The following is a 12,720-nucleotide window of genomic DNA, read 5'->3' on the forward strand; positions in this document are numbered from 1 at the left end:
ATTTAACTAGAGCTCCATTGTTCAAGAAACATTGTGAGTAATCTGAAGAATTAACAGAATCTGACACTTAAAGATTGTTTCACAGGCATGAATTTCTATGACTGAAATCAAAATCAGTTCTTAACATTTTCCACTGTAGAAGAATGTGTAGTTCATCACACTTGTGTTATGGTTTTATTGCTGAGAAGGGACTACATGACCAGGACAACTCTTATTGAGGACAACATTTAATTGGGCCTGGTACATAGTTTTAGATGTTCAGGAAGCATGGCAGACTTGCAGACAGACATCAGAGGACATCTTGATCCACAGGCAGCCAGAGGAGACTGTCACCCACATTGTCCAGACTTGACCATATGACACCTCAAAACTCTGTCGCCACAGCATCACACTTCCTCCAGCAAGGCCACACCTCCTAACAGCGCCAAGCATTTAAGCACAGGAGTCTGTGGGAGCCAAACCTATTGAGACCACAGTATTTTCCCCCTCTGATTAGATTATGCAAACATATTGTTTATATATTTCCTTAAGGTGAATAAAAAGGTTTTCTATCAGAAAGATGACATTTGGAGAGTTCCCAGATTCTTGGACTCTCTCACTTCACATTCAGGGTTGTCTGACATGCATAGAAGGTAACGAAAAACAGCACACACTCTTTCTTCTCAAAGAAAAACCTGAAAGTTTACTTTTTAATAACTGCTTCAACAGAAAAAAAAAAACAAACAAATGTAATTACTCATTAATCCAAAACTTGAAAACTTCTTTATAGCATTTTGCATAATTGCTTCAAAGATTTATTTATATTTCAGCATAATGCCTGTGAATATGTAGACCGGGCATGGGGCCGAAATCAGCTTTCGTGTTCATGAGCTTATAGCACTTACGTCAGCCTCATCTTGACCTTGCTGGTCTTGTGGCTGCTTATAGCAAATCTTAGATGCGCACCCCAGCCTTACCTGCACAGACCTGACCTTTCCCCTCTGTGTTAAAGGATAAATCAAACTTCGTTAAGAGCATCTTTAACCCGACTAAACGGTGTGAGGCTGCCTTTGGTTTACTAAGTGTTTAAGTAATTCAGGTTGCAAGTGTGAAAAGATGGCATAGGATGTGAGATGCTTAAGGGTCTCCGGGTGAGCAAATGTATACACAGAAGGAGCTTTCTATAGTTCATCTATACATCCTAATGTTCACATCTTACTTCATAGGCCATCTGTGTTGGACCGGAAAACATGCAGATAATGTACCCAGCTATCTTTGACCAGTTGCTAGCATTCGTAGAGTTTTCCTGTAAGCCTCCGCAGTATGGACAGTTGGAAACAAAGCACATCGCGAATGCAAAATATAATCAGGTAGTTTACAAATTGTGTTTATTCTGTAAGAGGTTGTGAATGCATTCCCATCAGGACAGACCTTACTTACATAAGGAAAGGAGGCTTTCGCTCATACTCAGGTGTCTTACAGAGTAGACGTGTTATCTGAGATGTCAGCTCTGCGATGCTCACCTTCCCCTCTCCTCTCCAGAGTTTGCTCCATCATTTCTCCTGTTTTTTCAAAAGAGAAAGGTCCTTCCCGCCTTTTCTCTGCTGCCCCATTCTTCTACAAAATGGGTGTAAATCCCTAAGCTTGCTTTTACCTTAAAATAGATATCTACATTGCAAGATAAAGAAATCTGTGTGTACTAAACAAGTTGTCCGCTGCTGGTGTGAAATTTAGTTGGATTTTTGCATACATTTTCCTAGCCTTAGATGGCAAATTATATCTTCATTTTGGCTTATAACAAAAGTAAATTTTGAATGCATGTACATGCTGATTTTCTTCACCCAACATAAAAATTATAATTTATATAGTCCGAAAGTAGTTTTAATATGTATTAATTTTTCTCATTCTATTTGTCTTGCATCACAATGGAATCACAATAGATCCAACTATTTGCACCGGTGAGTTAAATTTCCTAAACCTGTTCTAACCTGCTGGCAACCAAGTACATCTTCCCAGTCTCCATAGAATGCTATCTGTGCTCCCCAATAGTTGTAACTTTTCCCTGAATGAGAAATATTTTTATGCAGTACATACGTTTTTTGAAAACTTTGCATGTAATGTGATCTGATCTAGAACCAAGGCCTAAACTCATAAGGAAAAGGAGCTTTCTTCTTAGAAACAGTATCGCATCCTTCAGTCCCCTCTAACTCCATGAGAAAACGTTACTTTCTAGGCGGAGTGGATAGCCTTGAATTATGTGCCATTTGCTGAAAGATCGTTAGAAGTAGTCGTGGATTTGTATCAAAAAACGGCCTGCCATAAAGCAGTGGTGAATGAGAAAGTCCTCCAGAATATTATTAAGGTGATGTATGTTTTCTCATGTCTATAATTTTATTTGATATTATAAAGTTATTGAAATTTCTCTAGGTAATATATTGGGATAAATGGAAAACATTAGTTATTTATAGTGACTTCAAATGCATGAGCTGTATTTGGCAAACACATCTTATTCTATGAGGCGTTTGGGGTGGGGTGAGGCACCTCAGTAGTAGGGCTTGAAACCAGAGCCTCTGACAGACCAGGCAGAAGCTTTTCTGCTGAATTCTCCCTGTAGCCTGTGAGGTCCTTCCTCTTCACAGTAGATTGTTATAGTTCTTAAGAGTCCTCAAGTCTTATGGTGCTCGGAACTCACGGTGCGCAGAGGGAGTGTGCCAGCCTAACCTGCTGATGCACATGCACAACACCAGGTCTGGGTTTCTTTTTAAAACTTAGTTTCTTCACTGTGTTTCTTCTTGTTTCTTAACTTACCTCTCTTTAAAGGACAAACCTAAAGCTAAACTTCTTTTCTACGTTTCATATTCTTGCATGATTAATTTACTGCAGTATTAGAAAAAGTACATTGAGATAGTTAAGTGTAAAACTCAAGGAATTTCAGTTGTGAAATATGAAAGTATCTCAGGTTGTTAGCTCTGCCCTGGCCACTGGGAACATACGGCAGCATCAGCCTCTTTTGGGCTGGAGACCCTTAGGAACCATGCTTCCTGCTGCGAGAACCACATCAGGATGGTGCATTTTCTGTTCTTAACTCCTTAACTTCCCAAGTAGTACCCTTTCCTGTGATCTTAGAGGAGCCCCGAGGTTGTAGAGTGGGAATGACGGTGTTTGGTGAGACCGCGTCACAGCTCATGCCTGCAGCACTTACGTAACCCAGCCTGAGCTCCACCCGAGAGACTCCGCTTTCGGAGCCAAGGCTAGCTTAGCATACAGAAGACCCTGGGCCTGGTTCTTGTTCCAAACAAGATGAAGTGTGCCTTTCTGGGAGAATCTATCTTTCTTAACCGTCTTTTCAGTGAAATCCTTATGCTGTGCTTTCATGGTTTTTCAAGCTGTTTAGTTTTGAATGCAGTTGTGTGTGTTCTAACCAAACTGAACTTTCTCTGCAGACTCTCAGGGTTCCTCTCAGTTTGAAGTATTCATGCCCTTCTGAAAGCACATGGAAACTGGCCGTAGCCTCTCTCCTCAAAGTCCTTTCTGTCGGGCTGCCTGTTGCCCGACAGCACGCTTCCTCTGGGAAATTTGACAGCATGTGGCCAGAATTAGCCAGCGCGCTCGAAGACTTCCTCTTTACTAAAAGGTCAGCCTGCTGATCTAAAATGAGTCTGTAAAGAGATGGGAGACTGTGCTATTCCGATGTGGGTCTTACTCTTTCTCCATTGACAGTCTGACAGCCCGACGGATGGTGCGTCTGTTCTTGGGAACTTTCTCACTGTGGTGGGAAAGACTCCTGCTTGATACAGAGAACATGATGCTTAGTATATTTGTACATTTAAATGTACAAATAAAGCAAAGCCTGCTAACCATCTAGGTGTAGGTATAAAACTGTACACTCTACCTCTAAACTAAATGCATTGATGCTGTTTTATACATATAACAGAAAATGATACACACTTACATGTCTGATAACACAGGTTCCAGTTGGAGCCTTGCACTTCCCTGGGACATGCTGGCAGACGATTCTTAGGCAGATGCAGGTTTGGTCTTGTCTTCTTGACTAGGATAACTGCTGACTTCATAGAGTTGCAGTGAAGACGCATGCAGACAAAGCCCTTACAAACACTGGCTGATTCCAGCTGCTGCTATTCTAACAGTTGTTCTTAAACAATTAATATTTCAGTATTCTATATATTTATGATTATCTATTTATGAATCAGAAAGCCTAGACTCCACCTTGATTTTTTTTCAGAAGACTTCTCTGTTCTTGCTATAATAACTTCACTTCAGAAAATTAAATTAGGCCTTTTCTTTGTGGATGTGCTCTTATATTTACTCTAAAGAATTTGACTAATAAGGGCTTGATTGAGGGTCACTTTTGTCACTATCAGATAGCACAGGGAAAAACAGTGGTGATTTTAGTTGTGGATTGATACCTCTCTTATTTATACATTATACTGGGAGAAGTTTAGTTTTACAGATGTTCAGTTCAAGATTGTTCCAGGTGTTTTAACAGATCATTTACAGTTAGTCCTGTCATTTAAAAGTGTCTTCTTTTAAGTGCGCCATAAAGTCTCAGCCTGAGCAGGAAGAGCTAATGCTTTATCACTTGAATACAGTTTGTCTCCAGTTTGTTTGTTCAGGAAATGAAATCACATCTTTTTTTTTCTCTTTTAGCATACCTCCAGATAATCTCTCTATTCAAGAATTTCAAAGAAATGAAAGTATTGACGTTGAAGTAAGCGAGCTTAGAAATTTTTTCCTGTGTTTTACTGTATTTGAGGATGATAAATGGACTGTGAAGACTTTAATGTTAGTAGGGCAGGGCGAGTGTGTTGTACATGCCTCTCTCCCCCTCCCTCCCCCTCCATCCCTCCCTCCTTCCCTCCCCCCCATCTCTGTGTCTACTTACATGTATGCGGGTCAGAGCCTTCCACTTTTACATGGGTTCTGTACTGATGAACCATCTTGCCAACCTTAAAGCTTTTTAGCTTTGAAGTTTTGGTTGGTGAAGGAGTTGGGGTCTGTTGTCTCTGAGGTAGTTGAATGTTCAAGTGAACCCATTGTATTATTTTCATGTGTGTGCTTGAAAGTCTAGGCACTGTCATAGTTGTCTAAGCCTTGTGTGAGCTTCTCTCTTCCTGTAGAGGATAGATAGACTGTATGTTAGGACAGCATGGGACAAAAGTGAATGCGACTTTAATTTCTCATAGTTCATAATTTCTGGTTATAAAAAATAAGTTTAATTTTGGATATTTTAGCATGGGTGAATATCATATATGGCTGAGCATTTTTTAGATATATTTATGGTTGGGTGAAGATCAACATATGTTAAAACCGTAGCACAGTAAACCTTAGTGTTGACTCTCCTTATAGGTAAGATGGATGAAGAGACAGGCTAGTGGTCATGTTGTAGTAACAGTAAAACGTTCATGTACTTCCATCAGAGAAGATTCGTTACTTTTTTAAAAAGTAAAATTAGCTTTTACTCTAGAAATTATAATGTGAATAGGCCCATCTCTTCTGAGGAAAGAATAGATTTTTGACTCCCCTTTGCTCTAGGTTGTTCAGCTCATCAGTGCAGAGATCCTCCCATACGCCAACCTCATTCCTAAATCGTTTGTGGGTCAGATGATGACCATGCTCAACCGGGGCTCCATCCATTCCCAGCCGTCCTCATTTACAGGTGAGTGATTCAGAGTCGGCTCACCGTGGTAAGAAGCAGGGCGGCCAGTCCTCTGCCTGCTCTATATAAATCGGAGGCTGGGGAGGGAGGTAAATTTTACGACTGTGATATAGATCGAAGTTTTATGAGGGGAAATGTAGGTGTGTTCATGTTGGTAAGCTCTGATCAAGTGAATCACATGGCACTTCTGGAATCTAATGAAGTTACGCGTGTTGACAGAATTTACTAGATTTTGAAGTCATAGATTATTGTAAAGAGTATAGCATAGAAAAAGAATATTCTGCCAGTTAGAGTGTTGGTTCTAATAGGAAACCATTTCCTCACATTTCTTAAAAGAGCAGAGAGTGAGTGCCTACTATGCACTGCATTGTGCTAGAAAGGCGTCGTGTTCTTGAACATTTATGAGGATACGGACCACAGTACTAGAGAAAGGAGCGCGTTCAGTTGGATTGAAAGAACCACTGTTCCTTATCTCCTCTCATATGTGTACACGCTGTTACTGTTCCTAGTTACTAAAACCTATTTAATCTCAGATGTAATTATAACATCATGGGTTTTTCTGTGAGACCATACATTTTTGCAGGATATCATGTATCCTTACCCCAACACTTACTAGACCATGGATACGGTGAGATTTTAAAGAGCAGTTATACAGTTTGGCCACTAGATGGCTCTCTTGCTACTTCACAAGCCAAGGGTTTTTCCACTTACGTCAACATTTTAAAAAACTGGCCTGTAAGTTTAATCAGCATGGGAATTTCAGAGAAAAATAATTAAGTGGACTTAATTTTTATATCATACTTATATTTAAAATGGTAGATATTTTAATAGAGTACAATTAAAATTACCTACAAATATTTCAAGTGCTGGGTCATCAGGTGTACATTAGTACTAGTTTTCCGATAGCCCTGCTTGCTGTGTATGGTGTGAAGTGTACCAATACCAGGTAGCCCCGACATCCGTATGTAAGTGTGCCAACACTGAAAGAAGGGTGCTCACACACTCTCTCAGGGACTATGCATAAAGTACATGTTGCCTCAGCTTTACCTTGGAGTTTTCTGTAGACACACACAGAAAGACTTTCCATGCTAAGCAAATTTCCATGACCACTTAGTTCTTGGCTCTTTATCATGACCTTATGGCCAGACTCCACAGACTCCAAGGGGAAAGGCCAAAAGAAATGAGTAAATAAAAGAAACCGAGTTTCTTCTAGAGGAATGAAAGAGACCATTGTGGGGAAGTGTGGGTACAGGCAGGCACAGAAGTGGGGTCAGCAAGCTGAGGGCTCACATCTTCAACCCAGGCAGGAAACTCGGGGGGGAGGGGAGAGGGGGGAGAGAGAGGGGGGGGGGATGAACGTGTGTGTACTGGGAATGGTGTACAACTCTGAAACCTCAAAGCCCACCCCTAGTGACACACCCCCTAAGCTTCCCCAAACAGTGCTTCTACTTGTGGAATGTGGAGTGTTCAACTGCCAGTGGCCGCACTTAAGGCATCGGGCTTGGTGGCAAGCATCTATCTGTTGGTCCCAACATTTTTCTTATCTTTTGACACAGCTATAAAGTGAGTCTCAGGGTAAGAGCTGTTCCTTGGTTGGCAGGGCAGTCTTGTTTTTCACATTCCAAGAGAGAAAATTGTTATTTACCAAATATCATTAACTATAGGTTGTTCATCAGTGCCTTTCATCTTACTGATGGAGTATTTTTATTCCTGGCTTGCTAGGCTTGTTACTAATGTTCACTGTCTTAACTTTTTTTTTAATAATCACATATTACTAATTTTACAGAAGCAGAGATTGACATTCGTTTAAGAGAAGAATTTTCTAAAATGTGTTTTGAAACATTGCTCCAGTTTTCCTTCAGTAACAAAGTCACGACACCCCAGGAAGGCTACATCTCACGAATGGCACTCTCTGTGCTTTTAAAGAGGTCTCAGGATGTTCTGCATCGCTACATAGAAGATGAGAGGCTAAGTGGAAAATGCCCTCTCCCAAGGTATGCACTTGATTAAGGAGGTTTGCACTGAGATTATGCTTGGTAACCAGGATTACCCGAAACCAAGAGACTTCTTATGTGAACTAGACAGAGCTGAGGTCACTGATGACTGTGTGTGCCTCGCACTGTGTAAGTATCACAGGCTTTGCTGCAGATGCGTGTTTATTACTATGCTACTTCAGGCCTTTCCTGTACATTAACAATAACTTGTATCACATTACCTTTTGAACCTGAAAAGCATTGAAGGAAAAGATCCTCTGCCAGAGGTTTCTGCTTAAGAACTTGTGGATTTACATAAAATTTCTCTAAAGAGAAATTAAGAGATTAATCACTTCTAGGTCACCTTTGATTGACATTGTTGATTTGTGTCACCTGTTTCTGTCTTAAATCTCAGGGTACTTTCTAATATGTGTAACAAAGTGCCTGCCCTAAGCTGACCCCTCTGTATCTAGTGTGTGATCATGACAAGGGCTGCAGGGCTGGTCTCAGTTGAGCTATAGACTGGAATTCAGCAAAGGACATAGTCTTTTTTTTTTTTTTTTTTTAATGTAAAAACTGGAGTTTAAGTCGAAACAAACAAAGTATTAAAGGACAGAAGTTTGCAGGTCAGTAAAGAGTTAGGGACAGTGACCTCCTTCTGATGGGTTCTGGTAGGGAAGCAGATCCCCTCCCCCACCACGGGCCACACTCGAACCTTGTTTCTTTATCAGTGCCTGAAGTTGGATGTGATCTGACAAAGTGATCTTCTATGTTTTCTTTTTTAACAATTCCTGTGACTTAACAAATTCGAGTCTACAGTTTTCTACCTGTTTAGATTTCCTCGGGGTTATACAAATGCCTTTTCCTCAAGTTTTAAGATTTTAAAATTCTTTACTCATTTAGAGTTTGTTTTACAGTTTTCTAATTTGGTGATTGAAAGTCACAAAATTACATTTTAAAAAATGACCAATACTTATTAACTGTCTACAATCTTGGATTTTAAATACCTAGATCATAAATGATAGGTCTCTATCTTCAGATGCATGTGCAGAAGCATCCTGAGGACAGCTTACTGGTAGTTGGGTTATGGACATGATTAAAGTTGATTCCTGATCTGTACTGAAGTGTAGAGGTAGAGCTGCTTCCTGTGAACATTATCACTAGGTCAGAATATTAGTTCAGAAAAACCTGTCCTTCGTTTTTTGTGTTGAAGATTTAAGTAGCTTCTTTAATGTTTCTTTTAAATTTTATTTTTGTCATCATTATTTATGTGTGAGTATGTGGGCATCAGTACAGATGCTTGAAGAAACCTGGGGTGTGGGCTGTCCTGAAGCTAGAGCTGCTGCCGTGTGAGCCACCTGAAATAGGTTCTCAGAATCAAACACAGATCATCGGCAAGAGCTGCCTCTCCCATTCTCCCTGCTTTCTGTAATTTGAGCTGTATTTATAGTCATCTGATGAAGGTGTTTCATTTTGTGTTACAGTATTATATGTTTCTACATGCAACATTTCAGCATCAGTCTGCTTGCAACATTTGATGCTCAGGAATGTAGTTTAGTTGCTTAAGTACTTGACATAGTTAAGTCCCCAAAGCCACATCAACGGGGCCTGCTAGTGAGGCTTCTCATCTCAGCAGACAGGACATTGAGGCAGGAGGATCCGAAGTTCAAAGTCATCCCAGTTACAAGTTTGATATCAGCCTGGGAATGTGTGAGATCCTGTCCCAGATTTTTTTAAAAAGGCTGACATGCACTGGAAAGGCTCTCTGTGGGTTTAGCTCAGATCTACACCAGCAGTAGAGGGGCGATAGAACAAAGCCACCATTGCTGTTGGGGGAAGGAAGAAACCAGGGTGTTCTTTTCACCCTGTAGTCTTTATTACATGCTAATTTGTCATTGTTAATGTTGCTGAGTAGGCTGTCTCAGAATTAATGTCAGGCTTGTTTTGTAATTATCATATTGAAATTGCAGTAAGAAAAGGAAAAATATGTGGGTATCACTGCAGTTCTGAGAGCACCTTCAGCAGCATTATAAAACACATAGCAGGTGTTAAAAGATGCTTCCCCATTTTATCTTTGACAAATTCCTATTAATATTAACTAGAAAACAAAGAGTCGTGTTTTAGGAAGTTTTAAAGCACGTGTTATAAAAAAGTATAGTGGCACGCGTCTTTAATTTCTGCACTCAGAAGGCAGGGGCAGGCAGATCTCTGAGTTCAAGGCCAGCCTGGTCTGCAAATGAAGTTCTAGGACAGCCAGATGACACAGAAAAACCCCATCTCAAAAACCCAGAAGTGACATAGCTACTGCTCTGTCCATGTGGATTCTCGGGATTGCACGCCCCTTACCATGGTAACTCTGGTAAGCACAACTTCAAGTCAGACAAAGCAGGTGTGGCGAGGTGACTACTGACCGGCGGCAAGCCCGGCACTGATGTGTGCTTGGTGAGGGTTCCTTTTATAAAAATTATAACCTTTTTACTGTATTGTAGTCAGTACTTTTCCAAAATTGTATCTATTTGTACAAATTTTGTGAGAAAACAGTTACATGCTGTATCTTAAAACTCCTAAGGGAAATTTTCTCACCCTTCTCAGGCAACAGGTAACAGAAATCATATTCGTCCTAAAAGCCGTCAGCACGCTCATCGACTCCCTGAAGAAGACTCAGCCTGAGAACGGTAAGTCCCACCCTCTCTGTCAGGGTCAGCGCTGTGTGTGTCTTCACTAGGGCAGCTGGACTGGAGAGCGTGAGTACCCATGTGTCCTTTGTCCAAAATCCATGTCAATTCGGTAGAATTAACGTGTTAAAACATCTGGTGTGCCAGCAAGATGGCCTGGGCTGACAGCCAGGGTCTAAGCTCCAGAGCCCAGATAAGAGAGAAGAACAATTCTATGCATACCCAAACATTTATATCAGAAACACGATGACAAAAAATTATGAATTATTTTATTTAAAAAAAATAATACCTGAAGAACAACACCCAAGGTGCTATCTGGCCTCCACACATACATGTGCACCTACACACACGTGTGCACAAAGACAAAAAATGTACAAGTTGGAATTAAACTCTAAACCAATGAAGCGAGTTTTTTCTTTTGGTGTCACTGTAAGTTTGGTGATAGATTAGAAAAGTGTGATAGGCTTGCTTCATCAAGAGAGAAAGGGAAAGAGTTTTCTGACAGTCGTGTGGACACACACGGCCAGCCCAGCCTGACTGGATAGCAGGTACAGAGCCTCCAGGCTCCACATCTGCTTAGACTCTTCATTACTGTCTTCCTGTGGTGCTGCTGCTGGAAGTGAGCCATTGGAAACTTAACATTTTCTAAGAGGTTTTGCTTTTATTGTTGTATTTGATGCTAAGGTTTACGTAGGCTGTTTAAGTACACATAACTTAGAACAAGGTCTCCTGGGTAAAGGCACTAGCACCAAACCTGAGAACCTGACCAGTAACCACATGATAGGAGAAGAAAGTCAGTTCCCACAATCACATCAGTACAGTACATACTCCAGTAAGCCCCAGTTTTCTTTACAAATAAATAGCAATATCCCGTTTGTAATAACTTTTTCCTTGTCTATTTCTCACTTAACAAACATGTATATTCTTTTATATCGATACATGCATCAATTTTCGGAAATAACAGTGGGCTTTCGAACATGCTGTAAGAACTGAACCTGAGTAGACTTCCCCAAGTTCTAAGTCTGGTGTCATCTCTGTGTATCTCCTTGACTAAGACTTAGTACAGCCATCTGACTGTCATCTAGCCAGAGTAGAGATTCTCCACCTGTGTGCTCTTCTGAGGGTCAGCGCAAAGTATAGCCAAAGACCTGGAGCCCGCCATACAAACTTCCCAAAGCAGTGATGCCTGGCTTTTTCATTTTGTTTTTAGCTTTCTTTTCATATTTTTTTTTTTAAAGCCAACCTCCACCCCCAAAGCAAAAGTGAAAAGAAATATGGTGTGGGTTCTTCTTTCATTATTATTACTTGATATTACATGTGTGGGTCAGATGCATACTTCAGGGACTTGGTTCTCTTCCCCCAGTGAGTTGTTGGGATTCCACAGACTAAGGTGTGGCTGCCGTCAGCTTTGCTTGCCAAGCCATCTTCTGGGTCATGGTTCAGATCCTTAGCAGATGCATAGAGCTTTCCATAGAAGTGAACTAAGAAAATAACATCAGTGCTCAGCAGTGTCAGAACACATTAGATGAAAACAATCCCATAAGCATCTTTATTTGGGAACCTGATTGCATAAATTGGAGTATGCTCTTTTACTGTAAGTCTCTAGTGAGTTCACATGAACGGTTGGTCTTTAAGAGATGTGTGTGATGTGTACTGAGCTTATTTGATCAGGGACGTGTTTCAGGGATTGAGAGAGACTGTGGTAGAAGCTCCTTTCCTTGTGTTACCTCAAGAGAACTGGGATGGAGGACAATTACTTGCTTTGACCAGGATGCCAAGTAGTGCCTTACTTCAATGTTACCACCTACTGAATTAGACTAAAGTGAAATAATTTTAAAAAGTGCTTTGAGCCAGACATAGTGGTACATGCCTTTAATACCAGTGCTTGGGAGGCAGAGATAAGCTTATCTCTGAGTTCAAATCCAGCCTAGACTACAGAGCAAGTTCCAAGACAGCCAGGGCTACACAGAGAAACTCTGTCTGTGTGCTACCCTGCCTCCCAGACTGCAAAGTTGTCCTACACACTAACATGACATCTGCCAGCAGGTTCTATGTGAGAATTAAACACTACAAAGTTCCTACTAGAGAATACGGTAGATGGGCCAGCCTGGGCAACTTGCGGAGACACTGTCTCAGACTAGACAGTAAAAGAGAAGGCACAGATTAGCAGTACAACCCTTGCTTATACATGACCCTGAGTCGGACCCCAGCAAACAACAGGAAACATAAATGTACCTGTGATTTCAGTATAAGCAGATTACTGGTTCTGGTGGGTCGCTCCTGCCCACCTGAAGAAAAGCATTGCCTGCTGGTGGATGAGGGGAGGAAAGCAGGCTGGCTCCTCTGCCCAGTCTCATGATGCACATTAAAGACTGGCAGACTCTGTAAGACAGTTCCATCTGTGCAGTGACTGGAA

At 41.1% G+C, this 12,720-nt stretch overlaps 1 protein-coding gene across 3 annotated transcripts in view; it reads left to right on the top strand.

The window, feature by feature from the left end:
- Positions 1-12,720, top strand: part of MON2 (MON2 homolog, regulator of endosome-to-Golgi trafficking) — a 70,891-nt gene that overhangs the window by 54,060 nt on the left and 4,111 nt on the right. Inside the window, exons 27-34 of one of the 3 annotated variants that reach the window (XM_080935360.1) lie at positions 1,206-1,349; positions 1,920-1,937; positions 2,213-2,341; positions 3,423-3,613; positions 4,648-4,708; positions 5,533-5,656; positions 7,443-7,650; positions 10,222-10,304. In XM_080935360.1, the coding sequence (XP_080791486.1) occupies positions 1,206-1,349; positions 1,920-1,937; positions 2,213-2,341; positions 3,423-3,613; positions 4,648-4,708; positions 5,533-5,656; positions 7,443-7,650; positions 10,222-10,304 (958 nt within the window). Of the gene's footprint in view, positions 1-1,205; positions 1,350-1,919; positions 1,938-2,212; positions 2,342-3,422; positions 3,614-4,647; positions 4,709-5,532; positions 5,657-7,442; positions 7,651-10,221; positions 10,305-12,720 lie in introns of those variants that run through there. The other 2 variants (XM_080935361.1, XM_080935362.1) reach the window with 2 other exon arrangements.

This window comes from Micromys minutus (genome assembly GCF_963924665.1).
Source record: "Micromys minutus genome assembly, chromosome: 22".
Taxonomy (NCBI): Eukaryota; Metazoa; Chordata; class Mammalia; order Rodentia; family Muridae; genus Micromys; species Micromys minutus.